Genomic DNA, 17,496 nt, shown 5'->3' with positions numbered 1-17,496 from the left:
CCAAACACTTTACCTTCCCCTGCACACCGAATATACCACCCTCTATAAAATACCACCCCTGTACAGCCACAAAACATAATCCTAAAGACAAAGACTATATAAAGCTTATAAACAAACTCCTGAAGCTCAGAATATGCTGTCACTAAAACCTTATAACACATGGGGACATTCATCCCAACCCTGGCCCACCCACACCCAATAACCTCCACTCCCCTACCACAACCCCCACAGTCAAGCTACTCATGAATACTCCCACTAGTTCCCTCCTAGCATTTCACCTAAATATTAGGAGTATCAACAATAAGATTCCCAACCTACACGCCCTACTAGCAACCCACTCCCCAGACATTATGTGTCTTACGGAAACCTGGCTAAAACCCAGTACTACTGACAATGAGATACTACCTCCAGGATACAATATTCACTGGTTAGACCGTGCTACAAGGAAAGGAGGTGGGATAGCAGTCCTTTACACAAATACTCTAACCGTTAAGAGAGACACCATTCAACCTCCCCAATTCAATAACGCGGAACTCCTCGTAACCAAGCTACAGATTAACCAAAACAAACACTTGAACATCGTCTGTGCATACATTCCACCAGGCAACAACTTAAATACCCTAGAAGATCTCCTGTACTGATTATCCACCACCTATCCCCAAGAAACCATAGTTCTTGGTGATTTTAACACCGACTGGCACCCCTGCTCCTCCGACCCCCCCCCCCTCATATAAACTTATCTGGGTTTAAACAGACCATAACCTCTCCCACTAGGATAAACAAACCAACCAGCAAGGAAAGCATTCTAGACTGGATCCCCGTTAATAACCAACCCCAACTGTACACAGCTGGTACTCTCCCTGATGACCTCAGTGACCATTGTCTAACCTATATCATAAAACATAAGGCAGGAAACCCCCACCAGCCCAAACATAAAACATTTAGAAATAGGAAAAACCTTGATGCTGCTATATTCCAAAATGAATTAAAAGAAGTTGACTGGTCAAAACTAAAAAAATCTAACATTAGAGGAGGCCACAGATCACTTTAACACTAAATTCCTGTATCCTTGATTCCCATGCTCCAGCACATACAATAAAAACTAGATCAAATACAGCACCATGGCTCACAAAAGATACCAAAGCAAAAATCAAAACTAGAAACAGAGCCTGGGCCAGCTGGAGAACAACCAAAGCCCCACTTGACCATCTAAAATATCGTCAACTCAGGAATGATACAAAAAAAATCTATTTTACTGGATAAAAAAAGCTTCTACCAAAATCTCCTACAAAAACACCACAACAACCCTCAAAAGTTCTGGGCAGGCTTAAATCAACTACTTTGTCCAGGTCACTCCACCACCCTAGCCCCGGCTAACTACACCCATAGCTCCCCAGAGACGGGCGGCACAGTGGTGCAGCGGTTAACGTTGTCGCCTCACAGCAAGAGGTTCTCTGGTTCGATTCTCGGCTGGGGTGCCTTCTGTGTGGAGTTTGCATGTTCTCCCTGTGTTTGCGTGGGTTTCCTCCGGGTACTCCGCTTTCCTCCCACATTCCAAAGACATGCATCTGGAGCATTTCTCCCCGGGCCTCCGCTGAAAACAGGCTCTGTGGAACCTAGTCGGACTTTCCCGGTCAACAAATGTTAAATAAATTAAATAAATAAATAAATAAATAATAGCTAGCGCCTTTAATAACTTTTTCACTAAAACAATCCAATCCCTAGCAAATCAACTAACCCCCTCTAACTTAAACCACATACCTAATCTACCTAATAATCACCTGGAATTTGGCTTCCAAGCAATATCCACTAGTTTGATCAAAACACTTCTAAAAAATCTAAAACCTACCACACTCGCTGCTGACCTCCTCCCTGCAGAGTACCTGCAAATAGCTGCAGATGCCATTGCACATCCCATATCTATCCTCATCAACAGAACCTTATCCGAAAATGCTATCCCCTCCCTCTGGAAAATATCTCACGTCATCCCACTCCATAAAGGTGGTAGCTCCTCAGACATATCCAACTATAGACCCATTGCTATTCTTTCCCCACTAGCCAAAATAATGGAGAAATGTGTACACAAGCAACTAATGCAATACCTTTCACAGAATAACTTATTATCTGACTCCCAGCATGGTTTCAGGCCATACCACGGCACCACCTCAGCCCTCCTTTCCCTTACTACTGCCATAAACCAAAACAGGAATGACAATAGGCTAACCTCTACCCTATTTCTTGACCTATCAAAAGCCTTTGACATGGTCAAACGAACTTCTCATTCTTTCACTAAAATCTATTTCCTTCAACAAGCCTGCTATCCAGTGGTTCCAGTCCTACCTGACTGGTAGACAGCAGGCGGTACTATGGCAGGGCAAACTCTCCAGCCAGTTACCTCTCACACTTGGTGTCCCTCAAGGGTCCATACTAGGTCCACTACTCTTCTCTATTTTTATTTACAACCTCCACACTGCTATCCCTAAAGCCACCTGCATCCAATACGCAGATGATTCCACTCTCATCTGCTCAGCCACCTCCCCATCCGACTTGCAAATCTTAACCCAAAATACATTTAACACTATCAAGAACTGGCTCACCAATCAACGCCTACTTCTGAACCCCAATAAAACTAAACTTCTACTCTTCTCTCCCACTAGTAGATCCACCACACTTTCATTCTCTGTCACATCTAACAATGGTACCACTATTTCCCCAGACAATCACACCAAACTGCTACGGGTTATCATAGACAATAATCTCAAATTTGAGCTACAGGTCAACAAAACCATACAGACCATCAATAAGAAGCTTGGATCACTGTACAGAAACAAGACATCTTTAACCCCACTGGCTAGGACTGCAATCGCCCGATAACACCTACTCTCTACTCTCTTATATGCCTTGCCTGTACTCTCAAACCTCAACAAATCCAAACTAGGTAAGCTGTCCCATAGCTACAATCATATTGCCAGATTCACCACTGGCTCCATCTATAGAACCCACCACTGCCAGAATCTTAAACAACTAGAGTGGCTAGAACTGCCAAGCTTAATTCAAGTCAATCAACTCTTAATAGCGCACAAAATTTTGTACCACACTGAGGATACCCCCTCACTTAGAAATATTATTAAGCCATATAGCGTGGAGACATGCGTGAATGGGCGTACCTTCGTTGAAGGTTGAGAGTCAGGGCTGGTAACTCGGCATGTAAAAATCAACTACCAACCATTAGCGGACAGGAGTTCCACTGTGGCGACCCCTAACCGGGAAAAGCCGAAAGACACAACAACAACAACATAACAATCTAAGATCCCTATGGTCAGCTAAGCTACTGGTCCAAATCCACAAAGCTAATAACTCTGCTGGTGAATCCCTGTTTGCCAATTTCATTGGCAAAACCTGGAATTCGTTGCCAAACTATATAACCCTACAATCCTCCAAAAGTCTCTTCAAAAAAAAAACCTCAAACAGTATCTCAAAGTGAACTGGCTATGCCCATGTACCAACCCTGATTAAGTTATAAACTAAAAGCATATTCTGCAATTATCATAACTTGTAACTACATCACAAAGCTCTGCTTCCAATCTGATGTCTCTTACTTTTAATTTTCTGTCCATGACAATTGTGAGTCCCTACTAGGGAACACTACTAACCCATTGTATATAATTCACTTTGTTTTTATAATTATTTGCTAACTTCTGTGTAATCTATGTAAGTTTGTCTTTGTGGGGCTTTTCTCCCCGGGCCTCTGCTGAAAATGGACATATATCCAATCGGACTATCCCGGTAAACAAATGTAAAATAATAAATAAAATAAATAAATCTATGGCAAGAAAGCTGTGAATTACCCCTATGTCTGCTTTTATACCAGCATGCCCCTGAGCTTCCTCAGACATGAGATACATGCATACCAAAGGCATCTGTATACTGACCATGCATTTGAAACATGGCAGTATACCTTTCCACATAGCTATACACTACTGCAACAGTGATCTAATGATGAACATCTCTCAATTTTCTTGCATTGTCTAGTACACAATTTTCAGAACACATTATATGTTGAAACTTACCATGACTTTTGGAGCAGCAGCTCTGAACTTCACATAAAATAAAGTAAAGGCATTATCAGCATTTGGCAAAACAGAAGGGTCCTAGGAAATAAAGCACATAAAAATATCCAGTCAGATAAAACATACAAATCCAGTATGACATTATTAAATGAGTTGTGATTTGTCTTTAACCTGATTATCTCATAACAGCATTTTCCAAATCAGCACTACAGATATATGACCTAAATATCTTAACTTCTACTGATAAATTTTCCCTATACACTATAAGCAGGTGAGCAGGGTACCACAGTCTAGCAGCACCACAGTACATACAGCAATACAAGGAAGAATATACAACAAACTTTACTGAAGATATATGAAAAAAGTACACGAAAATGACTCAATAATATCAATTCAAACTGGAAAAAAAATTACAGAGAGACGTTAAAACTATTTCTGCTAACCTGACAGTTTTCCTTCAAAAATCATGACAGAGAATGATAATTTGTCCCCATCTGTGTTATAAGCTTTCAAAGAGAGACAAGTAAAGACAAGTGCAGGTGTGCCACAAAGATGTTTTTTTTTTGTTAAACAAGAAACACCTTTATTAAACTATCAGTTATGTCACAGGCAATCGTACATTTTATATACATGAAAACAAACCATATTGACACATTTTCAGTCAGCCGTTATACATCACTTACAATCTCTCTAGTTATTGTCAGTCAAATATTACATAGCTCACTCAGTTCTTGCCTTCCTTAAACCTCATTCCTCCTCCAAAACATGACTTTGTATTGTTCCCACAATTCCCATTTTCTATGCATTTTACTCCTATCCTTCAGGTTTTTTTTAACTCTGTTATTATAATCACTAGTTCTAGTACAGCTTGTTTAGACCGGTTTCCATTTTCTAGTAACTGGGTTTTTTTTGGGGGGCAGCCACCAGAATTAAACACGGCAAGGCCTTACTATACCTAGACAATTTCAATTCTGTAACACAGCTCAGAAAAAAATCATTTCCATAACTATACCAACTAGCTTCACCCAGTAAATTCTGACAGAGTAGTTATCTGCCAACTGATTACAATCTGAAAAAATAAAGCTCACAGATTGCTCTTTCTTCCCCATCACAACTCCAACATTTGCAATCTACTTTTGGAAAAATTCTTTGGAGACTGCTTGGGGTATAAAAATACCTATGCAATCACTTCCAAGCAAATATCCTAAATCTTAGAGACTTTGTTGTACATTTGGGGGCCATATATATACCCCTATTGTTTGTTTGTGAACTGCTTAACTGCAGAATCTCCTTTATTTCCTCACGTTAGCTTAGCTCTTTGAATACTTTCTGCTACTTTATGAATATGATACTCTGTATGGTTACGGTTATTTTCCTTAAGGATTTGCACCCAAATTTCTTGAGCTTTCCCCCCTGTTGCATCATCATCCTTTCCCACTTTTAATTACAGTTTTCTGCTTGTGCTATGTATAGGAGCCATAACTGTGTAGCTCGGAAGCACCCCTTCAAATTTGGCAATCCCAAACCACCATTTACTGGAAGGATCAACTTATTCTACTTGACTGCTGCCTGTTCCCCTCAAGATAAAATTCTTCAACTTTATTAATGTTATCTGCAACTTCTCCTCTGGTTGATAAAAAATATGCCTGGCCTGTGTATAAAAACTAAATGGACTAAATATTTTCATTGCTTGTATCTTCCTATTCATATACATAAAACAGAGGTTCCAGTTTCTCAGTTTTTGTATTATCGTTTGTTTAGTCTCTTCCCATATATCGTTAGCTGCAATAACAGAATCCTTTTTAATTCATACTCCTAAGTACTTCATTTTATCATGTCCCCATAAGTATGGGTATTGCTGAACCAATTCATGTGTGGCTACATACTTTGCAGCTAGTGTCTTTACTTTATCTTCATTAAATTTTTACCCCAAAAAGACTTTAAACTGTCTCAGAATGTTCCACAACACTGAGATGCACTTTTTTGGGTTTATCAGGTATAAAATAATTTCTACAAATAAGGACGGCTTTTCTTGACTACCATACCAATTATAACCTTGAATTTCATATCCTCTTACTTTTTTTGCAAATGGTTCTAAAAAACGCAAATAACAAAGGGGAAAGAGGGCATCCCTACCTGATTTCTCAGCTCAAACACAACTTATCAGAAAGGAACCCCCCAACTTTAACTTTCAACTCCAGTCCCCCAAATATCCTCCTAATAAACCTTACAATTTTATCATGGAATGCAAATGTTTTCATTGCTCAATGCATAATATCCCAGCTTACTCTATCAAATGCTTTCATTGCATCAAGACTCACCAACAGTGGTTATTTTCTTACATTCTGCTTCCCTCCGGATCATTGTTCTATTAATGCTATCAAATATTTGCCTTTCCTCCATAAAACCATACTGATCCATATCTATCAATTTTGGTATCACTTTAACCATTACAGACTAACACTTTATTATTATGGTTTAGCATTGAAATGGGCCTATAGAAGCTGGATCTGATGGGTCTTTACCATCATTATTTATTAGAGCCACCACCATTTCCTTCCAAGATGGTGGTGCTTCTCCTCTTTTTAAAATACCATTAAACAAAACCATCCAGATTTTTATCACTTTTTTCCCCTCCTAGCATCCAAACTTCTTCAGGAATACCATCTACTCCTGTGAACATTTAAATAAATTGGTTACACATCACCATTTTTTATCCCTTCTCCTCCTATCCTGTTAGTAAATGAGCCTCATCTACCTCTAACCTTGGCATATTTAATTCTCCCTTAAATATTTCCATTTGGACATTTTCTTGACTTCCACATTTTGTCTGCTTTATACAGCTTTTCATAAAATCTCCAAAATATTTCTAACACCTCTACAGGATCTCTGGTTGTTTTCTTTATTATGGGCTCCCTAAGCTTGGCAACAACCTTTTCTACGTTTTGTTGCCAGAGCTGTTGTGCTAAAAGTTTTGTGCTCAGGAGCTATTACCAAAATTTGTTGCATAACAGCAATCTTTCTAAACTCATACATATTAATCGAGGTAGTCCCTTATTTTCTCTTTAGCACTCTGCAATTGTGCAGCCTATTGTTTTGTGAGATTCCCCTTTCTGCAATACTTCAACCTTTGTCAGTCCTCTAAATGATTTACTTCTTAACCATATCTATTTTTCTTTTATTTCCACCATTTTTTAAAACTCCACTTTCATTTTATCCCACTCTCTAGCTATACTTTCAGAAGAAATTAATTTCTTCCCTAATAACTCTCGAATAATTTAAACTACACATTCCATAAATTGCTCTTTTTTAATAGACAGGTGGGGAAGAGTCAGTGTCTCATTTTTATTTTAGTTATTGGCATGTGATCTGAAACAGTTATTGGATGTGTATCAAAACTTTTAATTAAATGCACACATTCCTGTGAAACAATTTCTATCTAGTCACAAAAATCTCACCACGTCAATGGATGAAACCAACTCCTAATACAAAACAATCAAGAGGCAAAACCAAGGATGCGGTAGACACAGCAGTTAAAAGATAACTTGAGTTTAATGAAGTATGAGTGCTTTCACATTGCTTCCCCAAAGCTTCTTCAGATGCAATAGAATAACATCTCAAAATACTTGTATACAAGTCTCCATAAACCAATAAAATACTAGTAGTCACATGACATAAAACAATCAGCTGACTCCAGTTATACTGGTCACATGACCTAAACTCCAGCATACAAAATCTCAAATAGCACATTCATCATAAAAAACAAATATAAAAGATTCAGCCTATAATGCAAAGCTGAAAAGCTTGCAAAATTAACATATTAAGTGCCTAAATAAAATATACATGCATGTTTATATATAAAACAGTTTTCATAGTATAAAAGTCATAATCATATTAATAGTACTCAGACACCCCTGATGGAAGTCATAAGAACTAGCAAATAACCACATACAAAGCTGCTCAATAACCCCTTCAAGATGTAAACACAAGGCTTGCATCACTGTGCCATTTCTGTTTAAATTTCATCAATCTTTCAACATAAAAAATACTTATATTCTCACCCCCATGGCTTCCACTTAACACAACTTATGACTAATCAGCAAATATGTCTGTTGGAAATGAGTCTGCATACACATGCCATTTCAAAATCAAGTTAAACAGTGCGTGCAAATAGATCTAATCAACAACAGTCTTGTGTATATAAAGAACAGCAAAATAAATAAAAAATACTTATATGGACACCCCTAAGGCTTTACTAAGCACTTGTCGTTTTAGATACTGAAGAGTACGTGAAATGTATGAATAATATGTTATCAGATGAATTGACATATAAAAGCATATCTAGTAATGAAGTGTCGAATATTATACAAACAGTAAAGGATACCCTCTATGACCTCCTACTTTGTAGACAGATCAGTGTAGAACTACATGAATACTTTTCTAGAACTCATCCTGTTGTACCTATTTTGAAGGGGTTACCTAAGATCCATAAACAAGCCTGGCCCATACCAATGAGACCGATAGTGTCAGGTGAAGGTTGGATAACCTCCCATGTATCAGCCTTCTTGGAGAGTATCCTACGACCAGTTGTTGATAGTTGCCCCACCATCTTGAAAGATACGTACCAACTGTTAGAGAGTATAAAAAGTCTACATCTTGATGTGGATAATAAGCATTACCTTCTTATAACTATGGATGTGGAGAAATTGTTCACTTCAATCCCTAATGATGTTGGGATACAGTACGTTAGAGAACTATTACATAAAGTAACAACTTTCTCTAAGGACAGGGTCATACTTGTCTGCCAACTACTTGACATCATTTTGAATAACAATGTCTTCATGTTTGGTGATAGGTATTTTTTACAGACATGTGGGGTGGCCATGGGTACCCCCTGTGCTAATACCTACGCCAACTTGGTCGTCTTTTGGTGGGAACAACTATTTTTGTTCCAGCATGAATCATCCAAGTTTATAAAGTTTTATAAACGATTTGTGGATGACATACTTATTGTATGGGAAGGCAACATCGAAGACTATGATAGGTTTTTGGGATACCTAGAATCAACAACAGATTTCCTTAGGTTTACTAAAGAGCATTCTCCTGAACAGATTCATTTCTTAGATGTTACGCTTAGGTTAACCAATGAAGGGAGCATCCTACCAACCCTGTATAGGAAATCGGTATGGAAGAATGCAATTCTAACATATGATAGCATGCACCCTAGGCACACTTTCCAGGGCATTGTTAGAAGTCAGTTTACCAGAATATCTAGACTTTGTCATGATGAACAAGACTTGTTGAGAGAGGCTGATATAATGGAGCTCTTGTTTAGGGACAGAGGATATGACTCAGCAATGGTCAGAAAGATAAGATATGAGGTTTTAGGAGATATTGAACCTATAGGTTCACATGGCACTTTGGTCTCTGATGGGTGTAATTATAAGAGATTTTATGAACCCAGGAACTATGGGTCTATGGTGAACTACATTGTTAAATACACTAGTGATATAGAAAGAATAAGACAAATAATAAGGAAAAATTGGAATGTTTTAGTCATACATAAACAGGTCAGGGACATTATAGGTGTCAGGCCCAGGTTCTGTTATAAGAACAGTGACAACCTTAAACTGTTGCTGTGCAATGATCAACATGTGACCAATGTTAGAGGCCCCAATAAATTGGTCCTTGGGGAAGTTGTGACTAAAGGCACGTATCCGTGCCATCAATGCAATAGGTGCAATAGTATCACCAAGATACAAACTTACCAACATCCCATTATGGATATTACCTTCCAACCCAATCTATATGCTAGTTGTAGCACTAGGAATGTGGTGTATTTGGCTACCTGTTCTATATGTACAGCTTTTTATGTAGGGCTGACAAAGAGGAGGCTGAGAGACCGTATTTATGACCATCTTTACAGTATCCGTAGGCAAGATGATACCAATGCCCTGGCCAGGCATGTTAAAGAATATGACACACACTTCTTTACCTTTAGGGTGCTGCAAGTGTTGGCAATGAGTAAGAGAGGGGGAGATAATGATAATGCTTTAGCTAGAGCCGAGCTTTATTGGATTTTAAGGTTGGCAGCTCATCTACCCCCTGGATTGAATAATTTCATCTCTATCAAGCCAGTGCTGTTAGATAGGAAGTGACATCAATTATATGGTGACACAGGCACTATTTATTCATACTTTAGTTTTTGAACTGTTTGCCCCATTCATTTATATGGTTTTAACATACATTTAGTTATCATTTTTATTTACAGTCCTGTTTTGAAGCTCTGTGAATGAGCATACCAATTCATGTTAATACATCATAAGTTTATGTCATATTAATGTACAATGTTAGTTGTCTTATATTGTTGTATTTTTCATATATGTAGAGATTCATGTCATTTGTATGTATTTACCTCTTATATATACTTCTATATTTAGTGTGAGTAGAATTTTTTAATACATATTATGTATATTTCTATATATGAGTTTTTTGTGGGTGCATTATATAGTTCCAGCTCATTTCATCTTGAATTGTGCAATAAGATGTTTGATGTAGTGTAATTTGCACTTTCTATTTACAAGTTAGTGTTTCTTGTTTTTGATATTCAGCCTTATTTACTTTCTTTGTTTTTTTCACAGCCATCATGTGACCTGTAGATAACAACATGTCTGCCATTCGTTGTGTGTATTAGCAACATTGCACTTGGTTAGCATCGTACTCTGATGCCTGTTGGGATTTATCTTCTATAAGATCGCCTATTTTACTTGGTCGCTTTGTTGTGTTTATGTAGTAACAAGTCATTGGCCAAGGCGGATTATGATGGGGCCTTCAGGATCTGTTACCAGGTTAGGTCTCTTACTAATAAGTATTTCTACAGCGAGTATTTCTGCTGTCTTTTTACGTATCTGATTATTGTTTGGTTTTATATTGCTCCGTGTTTGTGGAGTTCTATGTATACTTCTTTAACGGATATATTTGTATCCGCCCTTCTATATATTTGATTATTGAAGGGTTGTTATGTTGCTTTAAAATTTGTGAAGATTGGTATGTATATATGGTAGTCTGTTTATCGCATCATGACTATAGTATCTAAATGCTCTATCGTGACTATTGATTAAGAGTTGACATAACCCCAGTGCACTTATATTGAGTCGTGCATTTGGGTAACGCTAGTTTGGTTCTTTCAGCTTTAGGTTTGAACTTTAAACATATATCTGTACTTTTGTTTTTTTCACAGCTATCATGTGACCTGTAGACAACAGTATGTCTGCCATTTGATGTATTTAATAGCGACATTGCCCTTGGATAGCATCGTACCTTGATACTGGTTGGGATATATCTTTTTTAAGATCGCCTATTTTGTTTGGTCGTTTTGTTGTGTTTATGTAGTAATAAGTTGTCGGCTAAAGCGGATTATGATGGGGCTTTCAGGATCTGTTATCAGGTTAAGTTTTTTACTAATAAGTATTTTTACAACGAACATCTCTGTTGTCCCTCTTTGTATCTGACTATTGCTTGTTTTTTATTACTCCGGGTTTGTGGAGTTTTATGTATACATCGGTAATGGACAGATTTCTATCCGTCCTTTTATTTATCTGATTACCGAAGAGTTGTTATGTTACTTCAAGTTTGTGAAGTTTGGCATGTATATATATGGTAGTCTGTTTATCGTATTTGACTATAGAATTCAACTATTTTATAGTTTTTATTGAATAAGAATGGGTTTAACCCCAGTGCACTTATATTGAGTCGTGCATTTAGGGTAATGATAGTTTGGTTTTTTCAGTTTCAGGTTTGAGTTTTAAATATATATCTGAACTGACTCAGTAGGGGACTATATGGGATGTGACTTATGCGTACGCCCACTAGATATATTTTTGCATGTGTTTCCTCTAACATTTGTGAGATGTGCTTTTTTATTTATTATTTTTCATTCAATATATACATGTCGCTATATCAGCTTTTGTAACTGAAGCTTGCAACATTGATTGTATTATCACTAGTGTCACGGAAAAGATGCACTCAGTTTTATAGAATGAGACATGTGACTTTGTTGTATATACAGAAGTTTCATATTGTCGTTTCTTATACATACTTTCTATTTATGTTGTTTTTTAAGCTGGAAGGTTGATAACTTTAGTAATAATCATTAATTGATAGTTAGAGTGATTAATGTACATTTCACTAATTCAATTATGAATTTATTGCTTAACGATCCCGCCAAAATGTTTTGTATTTAAGTCTGCAGTATTTTTTGTGAATTCATCTGATGAAGCGTAGCTTTGCACTATGCGAAAGCGCTTATTCATCTTCTATTAAAGTGTCTTCTGGACTTTTATGGTGTCTTATGCTTGGACTTTGTTAACAGTGAAGATTTTGCATCGTGTTGGTGTCTCATACTACGGTTCTTGCTTTACTAAGCACATCTTGTCATAAATCAACAAGTTTATCTATTGTAAATGAATGTGCATTCTAATTCCTTTTTCAAAGTCAGCTATTACAGTTTGTGCATACAGATCTGGAAGACATGGATCAGCTCACTAAAGATGGCCTAATAGTTAAACCTTCCTGTTATCCAACTTGATCGTTGCACATGAAAAAAGTTCTATTCTAACCATTGTCGTGCAGCGGTTAGTGCTGCTGCCTCACAGCAAGAGGTTCTTCGGTTCGATTCTTGGCTGAAGTTCATTTTGTGCGGAGTCTGCATGTCCTCCCTGCGTCTGCATAAATGATAAAAGACATGCAGGTAGGTGCATGTGCATCTGGGTGTGCCTTCCGTGAAGGTTAGGCATCTGGCTGGCACCTTGGCACCGTAAAAAATCAATACCAATCATTAGCAGACCAGTGATCCGCTGTGACGACCCCTAACCGGGAAAAGCCAAAAAGACGTTGCTTTACTCACCAAGTGCATTAGGTCCTACAAACCAATTGCTGAATAAGTGTAGGCTTCCTTAAGTACAGAACTACCTGGGTTGTAAACAGCACTCAAAAGGAGAGTCTCTCTGTGAATTCGTTACAGGATAGCTAGTGTAACTAGTGCCCTCTAGTGGTCAATGACAAATATAAATTAATCTCACTGAGCTGACTGAAAAAATTTTCATATAATACAAAAAAAATACCCGTAGATAAACTGAGAAAAAAAATAAGACGCCTAAATTACAAAGCTGTAGAAAAAGTTCATGTGCAAAAACATAGTTAAAAATGCCTAAACCTAAACACTGATTGTATACGACAAATACCTATGTGTCCGATATGCACCTAAACTACAGTAACATGAAATGCTAAGGCAAATGCATACAATACTGTAATAATCCACAGGTGCGGACAAAAAAAGATATACATAAAAATGAACTAATCAACAACATATATCTAACTAAATACAGGTAATTACCTAATAAGTGGTCTATCTGATATTAAAGGTTTCAAGCAAACACTCTCATTTAAACCATGTTTCCTGTCAGCTTGCAACCTAATAATCCATTTTTGCTCTTCTCGTTCTGTTTTGTTCACCATGTTCCCCAATCTCATATTGTCATTCAACCATTGTAATACTAAAAAACTGAAATTATGTGCTGTGTTAGTATCATGTACATGCTTGGCCGTGGCCACTCTAAGATACTGTTTCTTAAGTTTATATGCATGCTCGCGTACTCTTTCCCTCAACGTTCTATTTGTTTTTCCTACATAAAAACTGTATCATTCCTTGCAAATAATAAGGTAAACTACATTATGCGTGGAAGAATCCGCATAAAACTTCATCTTATATTCCTTCCCTGTATCTGGGTGTATAAATGTGTCACCATTGACCATGTATTGACACGCACAGCAATTTCTACAGCTATAAGTTCATAGGTTCAAAGGTTGGTACTAGGCTATCAGCCCTAGGGCCTATACAAGCCTAGCCATAACAATTCCCTGGCTATTTCTTCCCACACTATTTACTTCCCTGGACCCCTGTCTAGCAGGGTGACTGACGTGATCCCCGGGGTGAATTTCTTTTCTCCCATCCAATGATCAAGGTTCCTTTTGAAGAGGGCCAAAGAGGTGCTCTGCTTGACATGTATGGGCAGTCTATTCCAGAGTCTGGGGAGTCTCTGGGTCTGGAACCTATCCCTCCAGCATGTTTTGTTTATTGTGATGACAAGATTTAGATCCCTGGAGTGTGTGGCTCTGAGGGATTGGGATTTCTTTAAGTGCAGCATGTCCAACAGCTCTGGATTTGACATGGCCTTGTATGTTAAGCAGACATCGCCTCATAGTATACGATATGCGACAGAATATAGCTGGAGTTTTTTAAGGCGGTCAGCATAGGGCATCTGCTTTAGGCCTGTAATTCTTTTAGTGAGGTATTTCTGAGGCCTTTCCAGTTGTTGCAGATGTCTTGACAGGTACAAACCAAATGGGCCGTTGTATTCTACAATGGGTCTAATGAGGGATGAGTACAGTGGGACAATGACCTCCTTTTTTCTGGATGGAAAGCCCTTAGTGATGAGGTGTGCCACATACGAGGATTTCCTGACTGTTGTGTTGATGTGGTTATTAAAGGCGAGACCACTGTCCACCTGTGTCCCCAAGTCTCTTAGCACACTTTTGGTGTTTAGTGCACTGCCACCTATGTGATAATTCACGGGTACATGTTTTTTCCCAAAGGGGATAACTATAAACTATACATTTCTTGGCACTGAGCTTGAGCCCATGGCTCTGGCACCAAGTATCTGTTTCTGTAACGCCCTTTTGTGGAGTATCCACATCATTTGGGGATCCAATAATGGCACCCAGTTTGCAGTCATCTGCGAACTTTGTTAGCCAGAGTCCCTTAGTGTTGGCCTGTACTTCAGAGAAGTAGATGCCAAACAAGAGAGGTCCCAGGACTGAACCCTGAGGTATTCCACTTGTCATTTGTCTGGAGTTGGATTTGGAGTCAGCTACTATTACAGTGTGGGTTCTGTCAGTAAGCCAGCTGGCAACCCATCGAGTGACATAAGGATTAATGCCCATCTTAGTAAGTTTATCTATGATTCCAGAGTGGGGGGTGGTGTCAAAGGCATTGGCGAGGACCAGATAGGCTGTGGGGACTGCCTTACCCTCGTCCATGGCACTGAAGATGTCAATAAGGTTCAGGAGACAAGATCGGCCCTTCATGAACCTAAACTGGGTGGGGTCCAGTGTTTTAAGGTTGCCAATGTCTTTGTTTGTAAGTTCCCTTCCTCTGAGAAATCTGTTGTACTCATTGCCTTGATTCATTGTAGCATACTTTCTGTTTCAAGGATTTGCTATTTTTGTAAGCTACTCGTGGGTGATCACCCACCAACTCATTTATATGTTCATCTGATAATAAGATGTGCCAATTCTTATTGATAATGTTCATAATCTGCCTGTTGTCTGATGTAAATGTTAAAGTCAACCTGTTGACATTTGCTACCTCAGTGCTTGGGTGTACCCCACTGCGTGGTTTGGAGAAGTGAGGTTTGGCTCCCCCTTCCCTCTCCTTCTTAAACTTGGTGGCATATTTTTCACATAAATCTGATAAATATCCTCTATTCATTAAGTGAGTTGTAACTCCTTGAAAAACACCATCTAGGTGTTGATCATCACTAGTAAGGAAGGAAGATCTCAAATACACGTGGAGGGTGCATGCTAGATCTTTCTAATAGACTATTAGTCCAAGATTTTTTCCTATGTATTTTAGTTTTAATGATATCTGTTTCAAGATATATGTGTATGTCCAAAAAAATCAATTTTCTCATTAGATTTCTGTACAGTGAACCAAAAATTCATCTAGAGTATTATCATCTCCTTGCCAAATCAAAAACATATCATACACAAAACGTCTGTAGCGATATAAATGCGAACAAAAACAGTTGTGGCCATTCAAGATATAGTTTCCCTTCCACTGTGCCATAACCATGTTGGCATATGAGGTGGCACATGAGGTACCCATGGCCACCCTCTGTTTCTGTAGAAAATGCTTTTCATTAAACATGAAAACATTGTTTTCTAATATGCTCTCTACCACCATGCATAACAGATGTATATGTCTAGATGAGTATTCAGAGTGTTTAGATAGATACTGTTTAATGCACGTCACTCCCTGATCAATGGGTATTACCGTAAACAAAGAACAGACATCTAACATCACAAAAATGAATTCAGCTGGTAAAGGGTGCTGTTCTATATGTTCAAATAATGTAGTTAAAATCTTTAGAATCTTAACTTTACATTTGTCTATGACAGGTCTCAAGTTTTTTTCAACATATATAGACAAAGGCTCAGTGAGCCATCCTCTTCCAGATACTATAGGCCTAAGTGGGGGTTCTACCACAGATTAATGAACGTTAGGTACTCCTTTAATTATAGGGATGACAGGATGAGTTACAATTCAATAATCATACAGTTCTTTAGAAATTAAAGAACTGTTGAAAATATCATATAAATCATCTGAAATTGTATTGCTTATCTTACGTATGGTATGCTCATCAATTTTATCATGTGTGTCAGAGTCAGAAAGCATACTATTCATTTTATCAATGTAATCACTCCTATCAAAGATCACCACTGCCCCTCCCTTGTCTGCTGGACAAATTACAATACATTCATTAATGCTTAATGTTTCAATAGCTTTATGTTCCATTTTGGTCAAAGTGAAAAATTGTTTTGCTTTCCTACCTTTATCAATATGCATTGCATGTAAATCAGTTTCACATGTTTTGATAAAAGCTTCCAACAACGAACTTAAATGAGGAACATAAACATTCAGTTTCTTAAATGTAATAACTTGTTGATTATTATTAGAATACATAAATTTTAACATAATGTTCCTGCAAAACAGCTTCACTTCCAAAATGGTGTCACAAATGTTGCTGTGAGTTGCCGGACCAAAGTCAGTCCTTTGCGTAACACTTTCTTTTCATCCTCATTCAACATGTACTGTGACAAGTTATATATCAACGTGTGTTGTTGTTCTGCAACCAGAACTTCTTGACTGATGGTGTCCCCACTGAATCTCTGGACGAATTCTTCCTCTTCCTGTTGCCATTCCTGGCCCTGTCCGGTCACGTATGTTTCCTTATGGGTAGAGGTAGTTGGGGAAAAAACCTGTTGATCCACTTGTAAATGCATGGAACCTGCTTTCGGTATGACGTCCTCTTCCTGGTGTACCAATGTGATGACATCACTACTGCTGGTGGATGTAGTCTGTTCTGCATTGTTGTTGGATGCTGTGGTAATCATTGAAGGAGTGAATATACCAGAACTGGTGTTAACCATTGCAGGGACTTCATGCTGATTGTTCGATGTTTTGTCTCTTGGTTTACTGCGTTCAAGTGGCCAAGAAGATACCTGGCCTGCTTGAAACATCAGCTAAGTCCCGTGCTAATGTCGTATGCTTCTGCATCTGTGGTTTCCTTTCAAACGTATGCATATA

General features: G+C 38.1%; 1 protein-coding gene across 1 annotated transcript in view; it reads right to left on the bottom strand.

The window, feature by feature from the left end:
* Window positions 1-17,496, bottom strand: part of COG3 (component of oligomeric golgi complex 3) — a 1,722,808-nt gene that overhangs the window by 1,117,711 nt on the left and 587,601 nt on the right. Inside the window, exon 8 of the mRNA XM_044072049.1 lies at window positions 4,071-4,151. Within this exon, the coding sequence (XP_043927984.1) occupies window positions 4,071-4,151 (81 nt within the window). The remainder of the gene's footprint in view (window positions 1-4,070; window positions 4,152-17,496) is intronic.

Source organism: Protopterus annectens, chromosome 5.part0, assembly GCF_019279795.1.
Source record: "Protopterus annectens isolate FY-2018-M chromosome 5.part0, PAN1.0, whole genome shotgun sequence".
NCBI classification, from domain to species: domain Eukaryota; kingdom Metazoa; phylum Chordata; order Ceratodontiformes; family Protopteridae; genus Protopterus; species Protopterus annectens.
This window is presented reverse-complemented; position numbering and strand designations above follow the sequence as displayed.